We start from the raw sequence: 20,501 nt of genomic DNA on the forward strand, positions 1-20,501 counted from the left end.
AAAAAATGAGTATTGTGACCTTACCTAGTTCTTTTTGCCATGTGTGTTTAATTTGTCTGACGGTCTAGGGAGCAGGTCCAATTGCCGCGGTTACCACTGGGTTGTCCTGTCCTCAGTGAGGGACACTTGAAGGCATTTTAGCAGAGGATGAGGGGTAAGGTGGTTTGGACAGGCTCTAATAATTGAAATGCGTGGGGATGGGGGTGGGAAGCAGAACCTGCAGTCACTAGAGGCCCTGATTTAGAAAATGTAAGCAGATGCTCTTGTCGTCAGCTTCTCCCAGTTACACGCCCAGGCGGTCTCTCAGAGAATTATTTAATAGAATTACACACTTTGGGCTCAGATGCTTCCAACCACAAAAGTGGGAGCACATCCATTAGCACCAGTCTTCCCTCCACAGAATCAGTACACATCAGACTTTTTTCTTTGGCTCCCATCCTGTGGGTCCAATCAAGCCTGGGTGCGTCTGACAGAATCCCGGGGCCGTTTGCCTCCTAGCCTCAGTGTCTCCCGTGTGGCTACAGCTTGAGTTCACTGGGCATCGGCTCCCCTCTCAGGCCAGCCAGCAAATTGTTAGCTGCCAACAAGGACATGGTGTTTCGGGTTCTATGGGTGGCACTGCCAATGTGGGGCAGGATCACTGGAAAGAAGAGGAAGAAAGGGAAATGAGGGTGGTTCAAGAGCCTTAACTCGGGCCCTTTTTTCATGGCTACGATGTGCCAATAAAAAGATGTGCCTTCCCCCCTCTCACTAAGCACTCCATTCCCCCAAGGCTACCAAAACCCAGACGCAAGGGTGACAAGAATTATATATCCTGAACACAAGAATGTCAGGGCTAGGAGTCTTGGAGCCTGTCTAGACGCAGCCCTTCAAATATCAGATGGCAAAACTAGGTGACGCCCTGGGCTTCTGATCTCCCGAAATAACTAGATGAAAGGCTGGACAGCACAGCTCCCTCTGGCCCCACTGCAGAGCAAGTGAGGTCACTCGTCCCTAATGCGCACCTTTCGAAAGCAGTACCCAGGGCACCGAGCTAAAGGCCCAGGGCTTGGGGGGATGGGAGTTTTCCCAGCTCCAGGCAACAGCCTGGCCATCACAGCCAATGTTCCTCTCAGACGGGCACGGGGGCGGGGATGGTAGAGCTTCCAAGGGCTCCAATAATGGGAGCATTCACTGTGGGGGGAAGGCAGCTATGGCTCTTCTCTTTGGTTTTCCCTTCCAGGATGTAAGTAAAGGACAGGGACAGACAACCCTGAGGCCCAGACAACCTGAGGCCCTTCCACTCGGTTATATATTAGTCTGGAGGCAGAGAGCACACCAGCTAGCTGAACAGAGAGACCGTAATATAAAGAACTGTTAACGGTAACTGAGGAGTCTAAAGAGGAATGTGAAGTAAGTGGTTCTCACAGGGCTCCCCGGCCAAGGGGCAGCAGCAGCGTGGGAGACATTAGCAGCACATTCTCAGGCCTCATCCCTGAGGCAGAATCATGGGGGGAGGGCCCGGCACCGTGTGTTTGATCAGTCCCTCCAGGTGACCAATGAACATAAAGGTTTGAGAACCACTGCACTAAGGTGTCACAGGGGCTGAGATGCCAGATGCATCTACCTCCCCGGGGGCTAGGGGACAGGGAAAAGGGTATGACTGTTAAAACTTAGCCTGAGAAAGGGCGTTTGGAGCTGCGACTCCCACCTCTGGCGGCTGTGGCTTGTGTCTCTGGGGGCACAGTGCTTAACCCGAGTGTTGGGAGAACTGCAAGCCGGCTTCACAAGCCGTGGCGGGAAGGAACCGGGGCCGGGTGAAGTGCTGCTGGCAAAGTGCATTTCTTACCGCAGTTCTTCAGGGTCAGGAGAGGGTGGTTTGTAGGCAGTGGTTCTGGGGTCGTCACGTCCAGTCCAGCAGCTGCAATCTGACCACTGGCCAGGGCCTGGTACAGGTCGTCCTGGTCCACCACTTCTCCCCTGAGAATGACAGTGTGATGTGGGTGCCCCAGAGCTCCCTCTACCCAGGTCGCCTTTAGGGCAGAACCACCCAGAGAATGAATTTTCCCATCAACCTGGCACTTGGCACTAACTTTCAAAGCAGTAAGCCTTATAGTATACTTATTTATAGTCTGTACAGTAATACAGAGAACCCCAGCCTGCCACTTTCGAGCTCTGTGTCCTTGGGCAAATGTCTCAAATTCTCTGTGCCTCAGGGTCCTCCTCTGTATGATAGGGAGAATACTACCTAACTCCCAGGAGTGCTAGGAGCATCAAAGCTTACTTACACGCACCACTGCATGAACGGGACCCAGAGCCTGCATGTGTGTTGGGCTCCCGACCACCGGCTGACAAGCACTGCAGCAAGTGTCACGCACCTGCCCAACTGCAGGCAGAGACCTGAGGGTACACCCAACTACATCCATCCAAGTGAGCAGACATCCTTCCCATCAATGAACCACTGGAGTAGAGAACTGGTTTGCTAGAGACTTCACATTGTGCACTCAACGATACTCGTGCAGCAATAAATAACCCAGTGCCCTGAAGTACTGGGTACGTGATGGAAGCAACGACACTGTTGGCATCAGTGCGAGCCCTGTGTTCCTGCATGTTCACCCCAAAGGCACCCCCTTTGCAGCTAAACGTCAGTAACTACAGGCACCTCTGGGGTGGATGAGCCCTTGGAGTCCCCTCCCCATTGCCCATCTTTGCCTCCAAATTGATTCAAGTGGGTTCAAAGGGCACTAGCTAAGAAGGGGTTGGAGTGGCAAAGAGGGAAGGTCTGCCCCCATAACATGTTCAGTGGCCTAAAGGCACCCTGGGGACACTTTGAGGACCCAAGACAACCTGGGCTTTGGGTCTGTCTGCCCAGGAACAAGAGGGTTCAAGCTGTCATTGACTCACACAGACAGACCCAGGCTCATCACCATGAAGGTCGGCCTCCAAAGGGCTGTAAAGAACATTAAGGCCACCCCTTTGTGGTCAGAGGTACAGGGTTACCTGGTAACTTGCTGCCATGGTGCCTTCACTTCCTGAGCAAGGCCAAGGGTACTACTGGGAACCAAACAGGCCAGGCCCTGCTCTGAGCACCTGGGACGTGCTCTGGGGCCTTTACTGTATTTCTGAGTTGTTTGGTTGATTGGTTTATGGAGGGCAGTAAGCTCAGCCTGAGTCTCACTGACAGCCCGTGGGGAAGAAAAACCTCAGGTCACAGCACCAGGGACAGCCCCTCTCTAGGCTTCCCTGGTGACCCAGGATACCTGCTGATGTTGACAAACACAGCCGTTTTCTTCATCTGCTGGAAGAAGTCCTTGTTGCAGAGCCCCCTGGTTGCAGGTGTTAAGGAGCAGGCCACGACAATGAAATCAGACTCAGCGGCCAGCTGGTGGGTGGACACTGGGAGAGGGCAGGGCTCCATCAGGTGCTGTGTCCCCGGTTAGGGACAGCAAGAGGGTGGGAACCTTGACCGTTCCTCCCTCTGCCCATAATGGAAACTCCCAGGACGCTTCCTGAAGGCCTTGTCTCTACCTGGAGAACTCTAATAACCGCACAAAGTCAACAGACACTCGTGGGATCCTGGTGTGTTATATCATTCAGCCAGCCCTCTGCTCTAAAGGTGGGGAAACAGGCCAGAGAGGGGCAGGAGCTTATTCAAGGTCACACAATGGGATCTGGGCCACTCTGGCTTTCACCACCTTCAAGGCCCAATGTGCCAAGGGGGTGGAGTGGCTGAAATCCAGCCTGCCCTCCGCTCACCACGCTGTGCGCCTGCCAGGGAGCTGGATCCACCCGGACACAAGGCTGGCGGGTAAGCGCTCACCAGTTTGTTAAGGAAACTTTGCGTGAAAGTTCCCAGCAATTCCTTATATGTGTCACCATCCCTGCTGCTCTGTTTGTACATGGACAATGGTGATAAAAGACCCTGCAAGACAGGAGACCTGGAGTCCCTCTGGCACTGAGAGTACTCACTGTGTGGCCTGGGTGAGTCCCTCTGCCCCCTGAATGGGCCTCTGCGTGCAGGGGCAGGGAGGTCAGACAACACCTAAGGCACACCACAGACACCATGGAGCTCCTGCATTCTGCCCCAAAGTGCTGCCGTTACAGCAAACACGGAGAACCATCCAGCTGAGCACAGGTGGGGTTCCTGTGGAAACCGAGGTTTTACTTACCAAACTCTGCCTGGAATTCCTCTGCTTCCTGAGGCCTGGGCTGGCGCCCTGTGTAAAGCAATCTCTGGACACCGAATGGTTTCAGACACCGAGCAATGGCCTGGCCTGGAGGCGAGGAGTCAGAGTCAGCGCTTGTTCGCAGTCCCTCGGGCAGGGCAGCGCCCAGCAGCTCCAGAGAGCGGGAGCCCCTGGGGGAAGGGTGGGGGTGGGGAGGTCCTTCCCAACATTAACCACTCCTGCCACACTGTACCCAGCCCCCCTGCCAGCCCACACTGCCCTCAGGGGTCTGTGTGATAGTCCTTCAGGGATCTGAAGGCAAGCACCACAGCTCTTGTGTGGCTGTGACTGACTTGTGCTGTCCTCACACGGTGCTGGCCATCTTGAGGGCCATCTGCTAGCCTTCCCTGAGCACTGGACCTGGCAGCCCAGCAGAGGTCTGAGCACACGGTCCCCTTCCTCCTTCTGGACCCTCTGCTTCTGGTGGTGCACCCACAGACCCCACCCGACTTTCTGGTGGCGCTGCCCAACCGCCGACTCACCCCGACCCTGACCCTTTGCACACACGCTGCTGCCGGGACAGGCTTGGGCAGCTGGATTTTCAGATGCAGAGCATGTCCCAAAGCTGCTGGCTTCCTCCAAGCAGCCCTCTAGCGTGGGAGGCAGGGCTGCTGGCTGGCCGGACAATTTATGCACCCCTCCCATCCTCACCCTCACCTCTGCACCAGGCAGGGTGCCAGAGAGCCACCGGCCTATGCCAGGCTTCTCCAGCGCTGGGGGCCACTGGAAGAAAAGTAGCTCTGCCCCGCCTCAAAATCACAGGTAAGCTCTGTCCGCTGGACCCTCTGGTTCCTGAATTAAGGCTTCAGGAGTCAGATGCCTTCCAGAACCCAGGCCTGGGTCCCACAGTAAACCCCTCCTAAAAGTCCCGACCCTGCAGCCATCATCGCTTTCATCTGTCCTGTATGCAGCTATAATCATAAAGAACCCTGGCTCTTACAACTTGCTTCTATCACCTAGTGAGCTCTTAAGGAACTCGTTATTTTATTTTTTGGCCACTGTTTTACGATGCTGTGTCTTCTCGCTAGAGATATCCCTACTGCACCCAGGTACAGCGACCCTTTCCAAAGAAGGGTTGTCAGGATCCGGACACGGGGTGCCAGAGACTCAAACCAAGACGTGAGAGCCAGGGTGCCAATCTGGGTAGATGGGAGCCTCACCTATGCGCCCCAGACCGATGATGCCAACGGTGCTCTGTGTGAGGCCGTAGCCACACATCCACAGGGGCTTCCACGAGGTCCAGCCGCCGCTGCAGGGAGAGAGAAGGACGGGTTAGAGGCTCTGGTCTCGGGCAAAGATGAGGGCCGCTGCGCAGACGCCGTGGTCCAAGGGACAGGCCCAGCCCTCCAGTCAAGGATTGAGAGGAGCATGCGTTACCCCTATAGCCACTGGGTGCTGCCGATAAGCAGCGTGACTGACTCTTCCTTTAAAGCCACTGGGGACACAGAATCCGAAGGCTGGAAGGGGCCTTACAGGTTCTCCTCCCATTTTGCAGATGGGAAAACTGAGACAAGAAAGGGCAATCTATGTCAGGTCACACAGCCAGGGCAGAGCAGCAGGTTGCAAACCCAGGATGTAGGATTCCAAAACCAGTATTCTCAGTGCTCCAGGGAAGCCACAGGCCCACCTCTGTTGCCTTGGGTGGACAGGGGAATAGAGCCTGTCTTGAGTCACCTCCAATGAAGGGACCAACTCCCTCGACAGAAGGGTGAGAGGGACATTCAGCACCGTGTCTAGTCAGCCCCATGCAGCCTCTGTCCCTGCCACCTCCCCACCTCAAACCCCCTCTCCCAGTAAACATTCTCTGAGAGGCTGCATCTGCACGCCTCCTGGCCTTTGCTCAAGCCAGTCCCCGCACCTGGAGTACCTTTCCTAACTCTGGATGTACAGACCCACATCTCTGATCTGAAACCCTCAGGCCAGAATTTTTAAATTTTCAGATTTTAGGAAGGTGGTAAGGTGCATATGCTGTATTCTACATAACACCCTCAACAGCATCTGGGGTGGCACTCGTATCAAGCACGTTGTGCATCTGCAGTGAAATGAAACAACCTTCAGTTTCCAGAGTGTTTTGGATTCCCACATGATGGTGGACAGGGCCCTCTAAGGGCTCAAGAGGACGCCCACCGGCTGCCACTTCCACGCAGCCGTCCCTGATCCACGATCCTCCCCCACAATTTCCCTTCACGTGCAGTTTTACTCCTAGTGGGCCTGCCAAATCTTGCGCTTTCTGCTGCCCCCTTACGTGCCTCCCAGGGTGAAGACTCCACTCTCCAGTCTGGCTCAGCTGTGGGGAAGAACTGGAGCCCAGGTCTCTCAGCAGGAGCAGGGCTTTGGCAGTGCTGGTGGCCTGGCCTTAGGAGGACTGAGGTGATTAGAAAAGGGCATTCACCTGGGGAGTGAGGAGATGGACACGAGGGACAAAATATGAAGGTGCTGAAACTAATTTTAAAATAAAAATTAAGAAACGCACCTACCTTGATTAGTCTTGACCAAAAAATGAGTATTGTGACCTTACCTAGTTCTTTTTGCCATGTGTGTTTAATTTGTCCGACGGTCTAGGGAGCAGGTCCAATTGCCGCGGTTACCACTGGGTTGTCCTGTCCTCAGTGAGGGACACTTGAAGGCATTTTAGCAGAGGATGAGGGGTAAGGTGGTTTGGACAGGCTCTAATAATTGAAATGCGTGGGGATGGGGGTGGGAAGCAGAACCTGCAGTCACTAGAGGCCCTGATTTAGAAAATGTAAGCAGATGCTCTTGTCGTCAGCTTCTCCCAGTTACACGCCCAGGCGGTCTCTCAGAGAATTATTTAATAGAATTACACACTTTGGGCTCAGATGCTTCCAACCACAAAAGTGGGAGCACATCCATTAGCACCAGTCTTCCCTCCACAGAATCAGTACACATCAGACTTTTTTCTTTGGCTCCCATCCTGTGGGTCCAATCAAGCCTGGGTGCGTCTGACAGAATCCCGGGGCCGTTTGCCTCCTAGCCTCAGTGTCTCCCGTGTGGCTACAGCTTGAGTTCACTGGGCATCGGCTCCCCTCTCAGGCCAGCCAGCAAATTGTTAGCTGCCAACAAGGACATGGTGTTTCGGGTTCTATGGGTGGCACTGCCAATGTGGGGCAGGATCACTGGAAAGAAGAGGAAGAAAGGGAAATGAGGGTGGTTCAAGAGCCTTAACTCGGGCCCTTTTTTCATGGCTACGATGTGCCAATAAAAAGATGTGCCTTCCCCCCTCTCACTAAGCACTCCATTCCCCCAAGGCTACCAAAACCCAGACGCAAGGGTGACAAGAATTATATATCCTGAACACAAGAATGTCAGGGCTAGGAGTCTTGGAGCCTGTCTAGACGCAGCCCTTCAAATATCAGATGGCAAAACTAGGTGACGCCCTGGGCTTCTGATCTCCCGAAATAACTAGATGAAAGGCTGGACAGCACAGCTCCCTCTGGCCCCACTGCAGAGCAAGTGAGGTCACTCGTCCCTAATGCGCACCTTTCGAAAGCAGTACCCAGGGCACCGAGCTAAAGGCCCAGGGCTTGGGGGGATGGGAGTTTTCCCAGCTCCAGGCAACAGCCTGGCCATCACAGCCAATGTTCCTCTCAGACGGGCACGGGGGCGGGGATGGTAGAGCTTCCAAGGGCTCCAATAATGGGAGCATTCACTGTGGGGGGAAGGCAGCTATGGCTCTTCTCTTTGGTTTTCCCTTCCAGGATGTAAGTAAAGGACAGGGACAGACAACCCTGAGGCCCAGACAACCTGAGGCCCTTCCACTCGGTTATATATTAGTCTGGAGGCAGAGAGCACACCAGCTAGCTGAACAGAGAGACCGTAATATAAAGAACTGTTAACGGTAACTGAGGAGTCTAAAGAGGAATGTGAAGTAAGTGGTTCTCACAGGGCTCCCCGGCCAAGGGGCAGCAGCAGCGTGGGAGACATTAGCAGCACATTCTCAGGCCTCATCCCTGAGGCAGAATCATGGGGGGAGGGCCCGGCACCGTGTGTTTGATCAGTCCCTCCAGGTGACCAATGAACATAAAGGTTTGAGAACCACTGCACTAAGGTGTCACAGGGGCTGAGATGCCAGATGCATCTACCTCCCCGGGGGCTAGGGGACAGGGAAAAGGGTATGACTGTTAAAACTTAGCCTGAGAAAGGGCGTTTGGAGCTGCGACTCCCACCTCTGGCGGCTGTGGCTTGTGTCTCTGGGGGCACAGTGCTTAACCCGAGTGTTGGGAGAACTGCAAGCCGGCTTCACAAGCCGTGGCGGGAAGGAACCGGGGCCGGGTGAAGTGCTGCTGGCAAAGTGCATTTCTTACCGCAGTTCTTCAGGGTCAGGAGAGGGTGGTTTGTAGGCAGTGGTTCTGGGGTCGTCACGTCCAGTCCAGCAGCTGCAATCTGACCACTGGCCAGGGCCTGGTACAGGTCGTCCTGGTCCACCACTTCTCCCCTGAGAATGACAGTGTGATGTGGGTGCCCCAGAGCTCCCTCTACCCAGGTCGCCTTTAGGGCAGAACCACCCAGAGAATGAATTTTCCCATCAACCTGGCACTTGGCACTAACTTTCAAAGCAGTAAGCCTTATAGTATACTTATTTATAGTCTGTACAGTAATACAGAGAACCCCAGCCTGCCACTTTCGAGCTCTGTGTCCTTGGGCAAATGTCTCAAATTCTCTGTGCCTCAGGGTCCTCCTCTGTATGATAGGGAGAATACTACCTAACTCCCAGGAGTGCTAGGAGCATCAAAGCTTACTTACACGCACCACTGCATGAACGGGACCCAGAGCCTGCATGTGTGTTGGGCTCCCGACCACCGGCTGACAAGCACTGCAGCAAGTGTCACGCACCTGCCCAACTGCAGGCAGAGACCTGAGGGTACACCCAACTACATCCATCCAAGTGAGCAGACATCCTTCCCATCAATGAACCACTGGAGTAGAGAACTGGTTTGCTAGAGACTTCACATTGTGCACTCAACGATACTCGTGCAGCAATAAATAACCCAGTGCCCTGAAGTACTGGGTACGTGATGGAAGCAACGACACTGTTGGCATCAGTGCGAGCCCTGTGTTCCTGCATGTTCACCCCAAAGGCACCCCCTTTGCAGCTAAACGTCAGTAACTACAGGCACCTCTGGGGTGGATGAGCCCTTGGAGTCCCCTCCCCATTGCCCATCTTTGCCTCCAAATTGATTCAAGTGGGTTCAAAGGGCACTAGCTAAGAAGGGGTTGGAGTGGCAAAGAGGGAAGGTCTGCCCCCATAACATGTTCAGTGGCCTAAAGGCACCCTGGGGACACTTTGAGGACCCAAGACAACCTGGGCTTTGGGTCTGTCTGCCCAGGAACAAGAGGGTTCAAGCTGTCATTGACTCACACAGACAGACCCAGGCTCATCACCATGAAGGTCGGCCTCCAAAGGGCTGTAAAGAACATTAAGGCCACCCCTTTGTGGTCAGAGGTACAGGGTTACCTGGTAACTTGCTGCCATGGTGCCTTCACTTCCTGAGCAAGGCCAAGGGTACTACTGGGAACCAAACAGGCCAGGCCCTGCTCTGAGCACCTGGGACGTGCTCTGGGGCCTTTACTGTATTTCTGAGTTGTTTGGTTGATTGGTTTATGGAGGGCAGTAAGCTCAGCCTGAGTCTCACTGACAGCCCGTGGGGAAGAAAAACCTCAGGTCACAGCACCAGGGACAGCCCCTCTCTAGGCTTCCCTGGTGACCCAGGATACCTGCTGATGTTGACAAACACAGCCGTTTTCTTCATCTGCTGGAAGAAGTCCTTGTTGCAGAGCCCCCTGGTTGCAGGTGTTAAGGAGCAGGCCACGACAATGAAATCAGACTCAGCGGCCAGCTGGTGGGTGGACACTGGGAGAGGGCAGGGCTCCATCAGGTGCTGTGTCCCCGGTTAGGGACAGCAAGAGGGTGGGAACCTTGACCGTTCCTCCCTCTGCCCATAATGGAAACTCCCAGGACGCTTCCTGAAGGCCTTGTCTCTACCTGGAGAACTCTAATAACCGCACAAAGTCAACAGACACTCGTGGGATCCTGGTGTGTTATATCATTCAGCCAGCCCTCTGCTCTAAAGGTGGGGAAACAGGCCAGAGAGGGGCAGGAGCTTATTCAAGGTCACACAATGGGATCTGGGCCACTCTGGCTTTCACCACCTTCAAGGCCCAATGTGCCAAGGGGGTGGAGTGGCTGAAATCCAGCCTGCCCTCCGCTCACCACGCTGTGCGCCTGCCAGGGAGCTGGATCCACCCGGACACAAGGCTGGCGGGTAAGCGCTCACCAGTTTGTTAAGGAAACTTTGCGTGAAAGTTCCCAGCAATTCCTTATATGTGTCACCATCCCTGCTGCTCTGTTTGTACATGGACAATGGTGATAAAAGACCCTGCAAGACAGGAGACCTGGAGTCCCTCTGGCACTGAGAGTACTCACTGTGTGGCCTGGGTGAGTCCCTCTGCCCCCTGAATGGGCCTCTGCGTGCAGGGGCAGGGAGGTCAGACAACACCTAAGGCACACCACAGACACCATGGAGCTCCTGCATTCTGCCCCAAAGTGCTGCCGTTACAGCAAACACGGAGAACCATCCAGCTGAGCACAGGTGGGGTTCCTGTGGAAACCGAGGTTTTACTTACCAAACTCTGCCTGGAATTCCTCTGCTTCCTGAGGCCTGGGCTGGCGCCCTGTGTAAAGCAATCTCTGGACACCGAATGGTTTCAGACACCGAGCAATGGCCTGGCCTGGAGGCGAGGAGTCAGAGTCAGCGCTTGTTCGCAGTCCCTCGGGCAGGGCAGCGCCCAGCAGCTCCAGAGAGCGGGAGCCCCTGGGGGAAGGGTGGGGGTGGGGAGGTCCTTCCCAACATTAACCACTCCTGCCACACTGTACCCAGCCCCCCTGCCAGCCCACACTGCCCTCAGGGGTCTGTGTGATAGTCCTTCAGGGATCTGAAGGCAAGCACCACAGCTCTTGTGTGGCTGTGACTGACTTGTGCTGTCCTCACACGGTGCTGGCCATCTTGAGGGCCATCTGCTAGCCTTCCCTGAGCACTGGACCTGGCAGCCCAGCAGAGGTCTGAGCACACGGTCCCCTTCCTCCTTCTGGACCCTCTGCTTCTGGTGGTGCACCCACAGACCCCACCCGACTTTCTGGTGGCGCTGCCCAACCGCCGACTCACCCCGACCCTGACCCTTTGCACACACGCTGCTGCCGGGACAGGCTTGGGCAGCTGGATTTTCAGATGCAGAGCATGTCCCAAAGCTGCTGGCTTCCTCCAAGCAGCCCTCTAGCGTGGGAGGCAGGGCTGCTGGCTGGCCGGACAATTTATGCACCCCTCCCATCCTCACCCTCACCTCTGCACCAGGCAGGGTGCCAGAGAGCCACCGGCCTATGCCAGGCTTCTCCAGCGCTGGGGGCCACTGGAAGAAAAGTAGCTCTGCCCCGCCTCAAAATCACAGGTAAGCTCTGTCCGCTGGACCCTCTGGTTCCTGAATTAAGGCTTCAGGAGTCAGATGCCTTCCAGAACCCAGGCCTGGGTCCCACAGTAAACCCCTCCTAAAAGTCCCGACCCTGCAGCCATCATCGCTTTCATCTGTCCTGTATGCAGCTATAATCATAAAGAACCCTGGCTCTTACAACTTGCTTCTATCACCTAGTGAGCTCTTAAGGAACTCGTTATTTTATTTTTTGGCCACTGTTTTACGATGCTGTGTCTTCTCGCTAGAGATATCCCTACTGCACCCAGGTACAGCGACCCTTTCCAAAGAAGGGTTGTCAGGATCCGGACACGGGGTGCCAGAGACTCAAACCAAGACGTGAGAGCCAGGGTGCCAATCTGGGTAGATGGGAGCCTCACCTATGCGCCCCAGACCGATGATGCCAACGGTGCTCTGTGTGAGGCCGTAGCCACACATCCACAGGGGCTTCCACGAGGTCCAGCCGCCGCTGCAGGGAGAGAGAAGGACGGGTTAGAGGCTCTGGTCTCGGGCAAAGATGAGGGCCGCTGCGCAGATGCCGTGGTCCAAGGGACAGGCCCAGCCCTCCAGTCAAGGATTGAGAGGAGCATGCGTTACCCCTATAGCCACTGGGTGCTGCCGATAAGCAGCGTGACTGACTCTTCCTTTAAAGCCACTGGGGACACAGAATCCGAAGGCTGGAAGGGGCCTTACAGGTTCTCCTCCCATTTTGCAGATGGGAAAACTGAGACAAGAAAGGGCAATCTATGTCAGGTCACACAGCCAGGGCAGAGCAGCAGGTTGCAAACCCAGGATGTAGGATTCCAAAACCAGTATTCTCAGTGCTCCAGGGAAGCCACAGGCCCACCTCTGTTGCCTTGGGTGGACAGGGGAATAGAGCCTGTCTTGAGTCACCTCCAATGAAGGGACCAACTCCCTCGACAGAAGGGTGAGAGGGACATTCAGCACCGTGTCTAGTCAGCCCCATGCAGCCTCTGTCCCTGCCACCTCCCCACCTCAAACCCCCTCTCCCAGTAAACATTCTCTGAGAGGCTGCATCTGCACGCCTCCTGGCCTTTGCTCAAGCCAGTCCCCGCACCTGGAGTACCTTTCCTAACTCTGGATGTACAGACCCACATCTCTGATCTGAAACCCTCAGGCCAGAATTTTTAAATTTTCAGATTTTAGGAAGGTGGTAAGGTGCATATGCTGTATTCTACATAACACCCTCAACAGCATCTGGGGTGGCACTCGTATCAAGCACATTGGTGCATCTGCAGTGAAATGAAACAACCTTCAGTTTCCAGAGTCTTTTGGATTCCCACATGATGGTGGACAGGGACCTCTAAGGGCTCAAGAGGACGCCCACCGGCTGCCACTTCCACGCAGCCTTCCCTGATCCACGCTCCTCCCCCACAATTTCCCTTCACGTGCTGTTTATCTCAGCTCTGCTGTGCATTTTAGTATCGTGCCTGAGTCTGTCCCCCCTCATTAGTTGGGGCACAGCCGGGGACAGGATCACCTCTGGTCCAGGGTGACACTGGGTGCTCAAGTACTAGCTGCTGAGCAAAGTCGACTTCCCTGCCAAGTGTTCACTCACTTCTTCACCTCCTCGATGGCCTCAGGCAACCGGCGACAGGTGGTGAGCAGCAGGGAGACAGCGAGTTCGGCCGTGGCGTCTGTCAGGACATCTGGGGTGTAGCCCACACGGATCCCACTACGAATCAAAGATCTGATGGTAACACTGGCCTCAAGCACCTTCACCAATTTCTACTGCTGGGACATTGCCGTGATGCAGCTTTGTTCCCTCTTTGTGCTGCCTGTCGGGAAGCTCAGAGCTGTAAGTGAGCACTCAGGAATGGCCAGCCCTCATTCCCATCTTGATTATCTCCCATTTTGAGAAGGATATAAGATGGAAGATCGGGGTCCAAAGTCTGGAGCCAGTAACTACTTAACTTTTCTGAACTTCCTCATCTAAAGAGGGAAATAATAATACTTGCCTTTTCTACTTGAAGGGGTTGTTGTGGGGGTCAAAAAAAAAGAATGAATGTGAAAGGGTGTCACCTGGACACTGTTACCCACTGCTTCTGACTGCTCGGCCTTACCTTAACTGATGTGTGCACACATGAGCAGATTTTATCATCAGCTACCTTACGTTTTCACTGAATGGTCAAAAAATATGAAGAAAAAAATAAATACTCAGCTCCTCTTTTTCCCTCTCTGGTAGTCACCCCTCACTCCAGGCCCTGCTTCCAGAGCCCAAGCTGCATTTACCGCTTCTTGATTTCATCCAAAGCCAAGTGGTCGACACCCACAGACATTGTGCTGATGACTTTGAGATTGGCTCCTGTTGGGCAGAAAAAGCATTGTTTGTATCCTTCCTGATGGGATTCAAGGCCCTCCTGCATACTATAGACGGGTCCAGTAAAGGCAGGGCCCTGCTCAAGGTCATAAAGCAAGGATGAGCAGAGCTGGACGAGGGCCCTGGGCCCTGGCTCTCCTCCACACCACGGTCTTTGCCCTCCTAAGGCCTCCCTCTGGGGACTCACCGCCAGGAGAGAAGGGCAAAGTGTGTGCCAGATGGAACCGCACACCAACTGCTCCCTCTGGCTTAGGTCCGCAGTGAATGCCCTCAGAGCTCAGAGAGGTCACTGAAGACCTGCTCGGGAACCAGCAGCAGCAGGCTGCTATGTCCACCAGGGCCAGACACCCTTGGAACCCTCCCTGGGCCTGCCCAGTGCACACACCTGCGGCGTCCAGGAGCTCCTTGTCTATGCGGTCAGAGAGGAGGCAGAGCAGGCCATGGGCCCCGGCTGCGCCCCGTTCCAGTTCCTTGCTGGGGATGGGCTCATCGGAATCCCACTGCTCCACCTCACAGCTGAAGGCAAAGGAAAGACCGCTCAGAAGTGCGGGAGCCCCGCAGGTGCCCCCAGGCCCCCAAAGCCCCTCCAGCCCCCTACAGACCCCTCTCAGAGTGGGAAACTGTCTTCTGCTTGCTCTGGCCTCAAGTTGCCTGGGGCTGGCTGAGGCGAGTCAAGGTCAGGCGTGGGTGGCCTCAGAACTGTCCTGAGGGTGAAGGACTGTCACAGAGCACAGCTCTCTGACAAGGACTGAAAGGGGCCTAAAGTGAAAGGAGAAAGTCACGGGGACGGCTCTCAGCTCAACACAAGGAAGCGCTTTCTTACCCCTACAGGAGGCCTCACAGGTAGTGAGCTCCCGGGCCTGGGCTGCCTACTGTTGGGAAGGCCAGTGGGGGGTCCCATCAGATGGGGCTTGATTTCCCTGTCCAGTTGCACATCCTCTCCTATGAGTCCATGAAATGAAAAACTCTTGTTCTTGACTTTGTACTTGGACAAGATCAAAGCAGTTCAACATGGAGGAGTTTCAGGGGGCACTTCTATGGTGACTGGTGGGCACGGGGCATGTTTCCCCGTGGTGCTGCCCAACCTCCAAGCCCTTGACGTTTAATTCTGTGCAGCCAACACATACGGAGAATCTACATGCGCAAGACACAGAGCTGCTGGCATTTCCCAGAATTCCCCGCCGCAGCACCTCCACACCTAAGCCCCAGGCACAGGCTTCCTTTCACCCTCCTTTGATAGTGGCACAGCGCTATAGCAGTGTGAGCTGCTGCCATTAGTGCCCTTGCTGTTTTTGCCCTCCCCTCTTCCCCCCTCAATGCCTGGTACATGGCAAGTCCTCAGCAAAGGGTTTTGTTTTGTTTTGTTTTGTTTGCGGTACGCGGGCCTCTCACTGTTGTGGCCTCTCCCGTTGCGGAGCACAGTCTCCGGACGCGCAGGCTCAGCGGCCATGGCTCACGGGCCCAGCTGCTCAGCAGCATGTGGGATCTTCCCCGACCGGGGCACGAACCCGCCTCTCCTGCATCGGCAGGCGGACTCTCAACCACTGCGCCACCAGGGAAGCCCTCAGCAAAGGTTTTATTGCATTGAATGAAATGAACAAATCTCCTTTTCCCCTGGCACTGGTGTCTGAGGCTGGGTTCCACCACCCTGCCTGATATGGGCGGAGCAAACCTGCATAATGCAGGGCTCAGACTGCAGCAGACAGAGCCAATTTCACATCCCAGCTGTGCCACACACGGTCATTGGGGAAGGTACTTAACCTCTCCCAGTTTTCTCTGTAAAGTGGGAATTACAGTACCGACTTCACAGTACTGAAGGATTAAGAGTTTACGTATATGAAGCACCTGGCAAGGCTGACCTGCAGGGTTCAATTTAAGAAGTGCTACCAGAGGCCCCCTGCCAACTGTCCAAAGGGACCAGGTAATCCAGTGACTGCCAAGGTCCCTGACCTGGCCAAGTGACCACAGAGGGTAAAAGATTAACAGCCTGCACCTTGTGTCATGGGCCGTCTCCCCTCTCCCCAGGGCCATGACTGGGGAGGGCTCCAGCCCTTTCCCCCACCCACACTGCAAGGGCCAGGGGAGCTGCGGGTCCCAGCGTCACTGCAACGGGTCTGGAGAAAGCTGGGCCCCAGAGAACTTTCTCTAAGCTTCCCCAAACTCCAAGACCGTCCTGGCCAGGCACAGGTTGGAAAGTTCGGCCAAGGCGCAAGCGCAGGATCCCGGATCTCTCTGACGCCACGGACCACCCCGTCCGCCCCACCAAAAATAACTAACTGGGCCTCGGAGGCCTACCCCGACCCGCCCGGAGACGCTGACTCAGCCCGCGTACTGGGGGCCCGAGGTCCCGGAGCGGCGCCTGGGGCTCTGCAGCCCCTTCCCGCGACGCCACCCGCAGAACTCGCGCCCGGAGGGCGGGACTCGGCGCGCAGAGCGTGCGGGGGCGCCTGGCTCTTACTCTGCGGCCCGGGCGAGCGCGGCGCTGCCCTCGGGGGGGATCCTGCGCGTCACAAACACCTTCATCAGTCTCACAGGCCTCATTCACCTTGCAGCCACCGGATACTGGGCCGGACCCCGCGGGCGGAAGCAGGCCGGGAAGGGGGCGGGGCCTCGGGACGGCCGGGCCCGGAGCAGGAGGGGCGGGGGTGCGGGCTGGCGCCGGGGGCGGGGCCAGAGTGGGGGCGTGTGGGATTGCAGCTGTGCTGTGAGCGAGTGGCAGTGACGGTGTGTCTGTGTGAGGGGTAACTGGGGCTCCGCGTGTACGCCTTGTGCCTGTGTGTTTGTGTGTGTGTGTGTGTGATCAAGCCTTAATGAAACTGAGACTGGTTCTGGGGCTGGTGCCAGGCTCGTACCCTTGGCCTGCAGGGCCTACCTCTGAGTACCCACTGCCCCAGAGCATCAGGACCGGCAGGCGTGACTTGGGGGTTGCGTTGCGTAAAGGGGCATCCAGGGGAGAGTCCTGTGTGAATGTGTGTGGATGCCTATAAAGATGCCTACTGCGCTGGAGGAGGGGGCTGCAGTCAAGGACCATCCCCATTCCCAGGGCCTGAGTGCATTGACCATCTTCTCTAGGTCTGTTCCATCATGGTCACACTGTTCCAGGCAGGGGTCTTTGGTCACACAGACTGAGCTCTGAGCCTGGCCTATTGTGCATACACAGGAGCCTGGATGAGGGCGGTCTGAATCCCAGAATGACCTCTTTAATACTTGCTGCAGTTCCCCATAGGAAGCCCACAGTTGTGAGAGGGAGTTTGAGTGGTTGTGGGCCACCCAGTTTGCTGCACACTTGCTGACCGGCTGGAGGCAGGTCATGCATAGGGCCAGGGCCAAGATGCTGGAGACCTGTGGGGTCATGGGGTCATGGTCAGACCCCGGGTTTGCAATCAGGTGGACTGGGTCTGAATCCCAGCTCTGCCACTTACAAGCTGTGTGATCTTGGTCGGTTCACATCCGCTTCCTAAGCCTCAGTGTCTTCAGCTACAAGATGGGGTTATTAGCACTTACCTTTAAGGGTTGTTGTGATTATTAAGCAAGCGACATTTGCATGGGCCCTGGGCCATGTTAGGTATTTACCAAGCACCAAGGCCATGAAGGAAAGAGTTGAGGAGTTCAGGCTCAGGAGCCAGACTGCCTGGGTTTAAATCACAGCTCTGCCACCCACTAAGGACAAGTTGTTAAAGTTCTGCATGCCTCAGTTTCCTCATCTCTAAAATGGAGACAATAGTGATACCTCCCTCACAGCTTGTTGAGGGGATGACTATATATAGTACTTACAACAGCAGGTATGTTGGGCTGCACCCTGCAGGCCTGCAAGCATTGTAGTTGTCCAGCCTCGAGACCCAAGAAAGAGCCTGGAGACAGTGACGAAGACATCAGTGGTTTATTGGACAGGGGATCGTACACAAAGGGTCCTGGAGCAACACCCCACCATGCAGACGGCGGGCAGGACATGGCAGCAGTCTTTGCTGCCCGAGGGAGTAGGAAGCTACCGTTTATGGGGGAATTGACGTCAGGTGGGCTCATCAGTTACCAGGGACTAATTAAGCCCTATAATTAAGAGGATTGGATAGTCATGTGAGTGAAGCAGGGACTAGTAGAGCAGGGGATATACAGAGAGCAAGAGAACACCCATCTTGAATGGACTAACCATACAAGGTAACACATCGTAGGTGCTTGATAAATAGTAACACATCCAAGGAAACACATACCCCAGGGATAGCAGCTGGTCAGAGATGCAGATGCTGAAGCAAGACTCAGGACAAGTGGGAGGGGCCCAGACCTGTCCCTGAGTTCTGCCGGCTTCATCTCTGTCAGAGCCTGTTCAGGTACTTGCTCCCAGGCTTGGGAGCACCTAGAAGGCAAAAGCCCTACCTGGTGGTCTCTTCTCTGAGGATTTTATCTGAATCCATTTTGCCCCGTCAAGGCCCAGCTAGGAAAGAGAGACAGGCACAGAGACGTGACATCTCCAGCCTGGGGTCACACAGCAAGTCGCTGGAGGGGCCAGAGCTGGCTCTTTGGGCCACCTGGATCCCTGGCCAGTGCTCTGTCCTGCCATCTCTCCTTGTAAGTAACACATTAATAAATGTCTTACCCACAGACCGCTATCTGCACTGCTAGGACACCTTGGGGACAATTTCTGAAATACCTCAACTATTGACACAACAAGGTGTTTTTCTGTCCCCAGGCCAGGGCTTCTGGGGACAGCACAGCCCAGTGGCTCCATCCTGTTAATCAGTGGTGACACCTGGGCCCAGCTCCTCCCTCACACAAGGACAGGCAAGGATACTGGGCAAGCCTGTCCACCAGGGGCAGGAGGGGGTGTGACAGATCAAAGGGCCCCCTCCCCCAAGGCAAAGCACCCAGATGGTGCTCAATAGTGCTACTGGATGTTGGCCATGGAGCCAGAGGATGGAGCCAGCTGAGAACCCTTGAGGAGGATCAGGTGAAGTGGTTGGGAGAGGAAGGATCCAAACTGGAGAGGGATCAGAGGCCTGACCTGGGCTTCACTGGCAAAACAAATTAATAAGCAGCTGAGATTTATGGAGTTCTTAGTAAGTTCCAGGCAATGGCAGCCTGGGAGACACCTGGGTGACTGACTGAGGGTCAGGGCCACAGCTCCAGCAGCGGGATGGAAATTTGGAACACGCAAAAATTCAAAATGACAGTAAGAAAGGAAGTTTCTGTAGGACTGTTATAAATTCGCTTTTGCATTTAAATCTTGAATCTGTTTGGAACATTTTGTGTATACAGTTTGAGGTGGGGGGTTCTCCTTAATGTTTTTCCAAATGGTTAACCAGTTATTCAAGTACTATTTTTAAATAAGTATTTTTTTAAGTTTTGGAATAGATAATAAATGCACAAGGTACAAATTCCCAAAGGTACGCAAGGGTATAAGGTGAAAATCGCCACTCCTACCTTGTCCCCCACCACTCAGATCCTCTCCCCAGAAGCAGTCACATCTTTCCAGAGTTGTTTAATATATATAATAATATGCATATAGTTTTCACATAAATGGTAGCATATACACTCTACATCACCCCATTTTTTTTCACTCAACAGTGTATCCTGGAGATCATTGCACATCCATACACACAGAGGTGCCTCATTCTTTTTATGGGTGCAGAGTATTTCACTGTAGGAGTGAACCACAAATGATGAACAGTCCCCTAATAATGGACATTTAGGATGTTTCCCATCTTTACTATTACAATGCCACAACAAAGAGCCTTTCACAAACGTCATTTTGTGCGTGGGTAAATACATCTGTAAGATGAATTCCTAGAAGCAGAATTTCTGGGTCAAAAAATATGTGCACTGTAAAGTTTTGATAGATACTGATAAAATGCTTTTCAGCGAAGTTGTTCAATTTACACTCCTATCAGTAATGTATGAAAGCATCTATTTCTCCTGCGTATTTTTGTTTTTAATGATATCTTATTGTAATTTTAATTTACAGTTCTCTTTTGAGCCAAGTTGAGCACTTTTCCTACGTTTAAGAACCATTTCCTTCTATAACCTATGGATATCCTTTGCCTATTCCGGTGAGCTGGGCATCTTTGTCTTAATGATTTGTAGGTACTATTCATACAATAAGGAAATTAGCCCTTTGTAATATGAGTTGCAAATATGGTCTTTCCCTGAGTTTGCTGTCATATGGTTTTTTTTTTTAATAAATTTATTTATTTATTTAGGCTGTGTTGGATCTTCGTTGCTGCACACGGGCTTTCTCTAGTTGCGGCGAGTGGGGAGCTACTCTTCATTGCAGTGTGTGGGCTTCTCATTGCGGTGGCTTCTCTTGTTGCGGAGAACGGGCTCTAGGCGCGCGGGCTGCAGTAGTTGTGGCACGTGGGCTCAGTAGTTGTGGCTCGCGGGCTCCAGAGTGCAGGCTCAGTAGTTGTGACACACGGGCTTAGTTGCTCTGTGGCATGTGGGATCTTCCCGGACCAGGGATTGAACCCGTGTCCCCTGCATTGGCA

General features: G+C 54.3%; 2 protein-coding genes across 2 annotated transcripts; both read right to left on the minus strand.

The window, feature by feature from the left end:
* Window positions 1-301: 301 nt before the first annotated feature.
* On the minus strand, window positions 302-6,740 carry LOC112065493 (glyoxylate reductase/hydroxypyruvate reductase-like). Its single transcript, XM_028493804.2, has 6 exons — window positions 6,724-6,740; window positions 5,366-5,454; window positions 4,149-4,253; window positions 3,240-3,375; window positions 1,829-1,959; window positions 302-640 (listed from the first exon to the last, which is right to left on the minus strand). Exons 1-6 carry the CDS (start codon window positions 6,738-6,740, stop codon window positions 519-521), a joined length of 600 nt encoding a protein of 199 aa, XP_028349605.2. The 3' UTR covers window positions 302-518.
* Window positions 6,741-7,000: 260 nt separating this feature from the next.
* LOC102974196 (glyoxylate reductase/hydroxypyruvate reductase) lies at window positions 7,001-16,614 on the minus strand. The gene is made up of 9 exons (XM_007108834.3): window positions 16,484-16,614; window positions 14,411-14,541; window positions 13,938-14,010; window positions 13,264-13,380; window positions 12,065-12,153; window positions 10,848-10,952; window positions 9,939-10,074; window positions 8,528-8,658; window positions 7,001-7,339 (listed from the first exon to the last, which is right to left on the minus strand). Exons 1-9 carry the CDS (start codon window positions 16,564-16,566, stop codon window positions 7,218-7,220), a joined length of 987 nt encoding a protein of 328 aa, XP_007108896.1. The 5' UTR covers window positions 16,567-16,614; the 3' UTR covers window positions 7,001-7,217.
* Window positions 16,615-20,501: the final 3,887 nt, after the last annotated feature.

The sequence above is a fragment of the Physeter macrocephalus genome, chromosome 9, assembly GCF_002837175.3.
Source record: "Physeter macrocephalus isolate SW-GA chromosome 9, ASM283717v5, whole genome shotgun sequence".
NCBI classification, from domain to species: Eukaryota; Metazoa; Chordata; class Mammalia; order Artiodactyla; family Physeteridae; genus Physeter; species Physeter macrocephalus.

What these genes read in the sequence shown, in the direction of transcription:
- LOC112065493 (XM_028493804.2), bottom strand. An exon ending in CATCGGTCTGGGGCGCATAG is followed by an intron (nt 4,254 to 5,365) that starts GTGAGGCTCCCA and finishes CCTCGCCTCCAG; the next exon opens with GCCAGGCCATTGCTCGGTGT. An exon ending in CCTGACCCTGAAGAACTGCG is followed by an intron (nt 641 to 1,828) that starts GTAAGAAATGCA and finishes TCTTCTTTCCAG; the next exon opens with TGATCCTGCCCCACATTGGC.
- LOC102974196 (XM_007108834.3), bottom strand. Translation starts at nt 16,566, where the DNA reads ATGAGGCCTGTGAGACTGATGAAGGTGTTTGTGACGCGCAGGATCCCC. An exon ending in GCGCTCGCCCGGGCCGCAGA is followed by an intron (nt 14,542 to 16,483) that starts GTAAGAGCCAGG and finishes CTTTGCCTTCAG; the next exon opens with CTGTGAGGTGGAGCAGTGGG. An exon ending in CATCGGTCTGGGGCGCATAG is followed by an intron (nt 10,953 to 12,064) that starts GTGAGGCTCCCA and finishes CCTCGCCTCCAG; the next exon opens with GCCAGGCCATTGCTCGGTGT.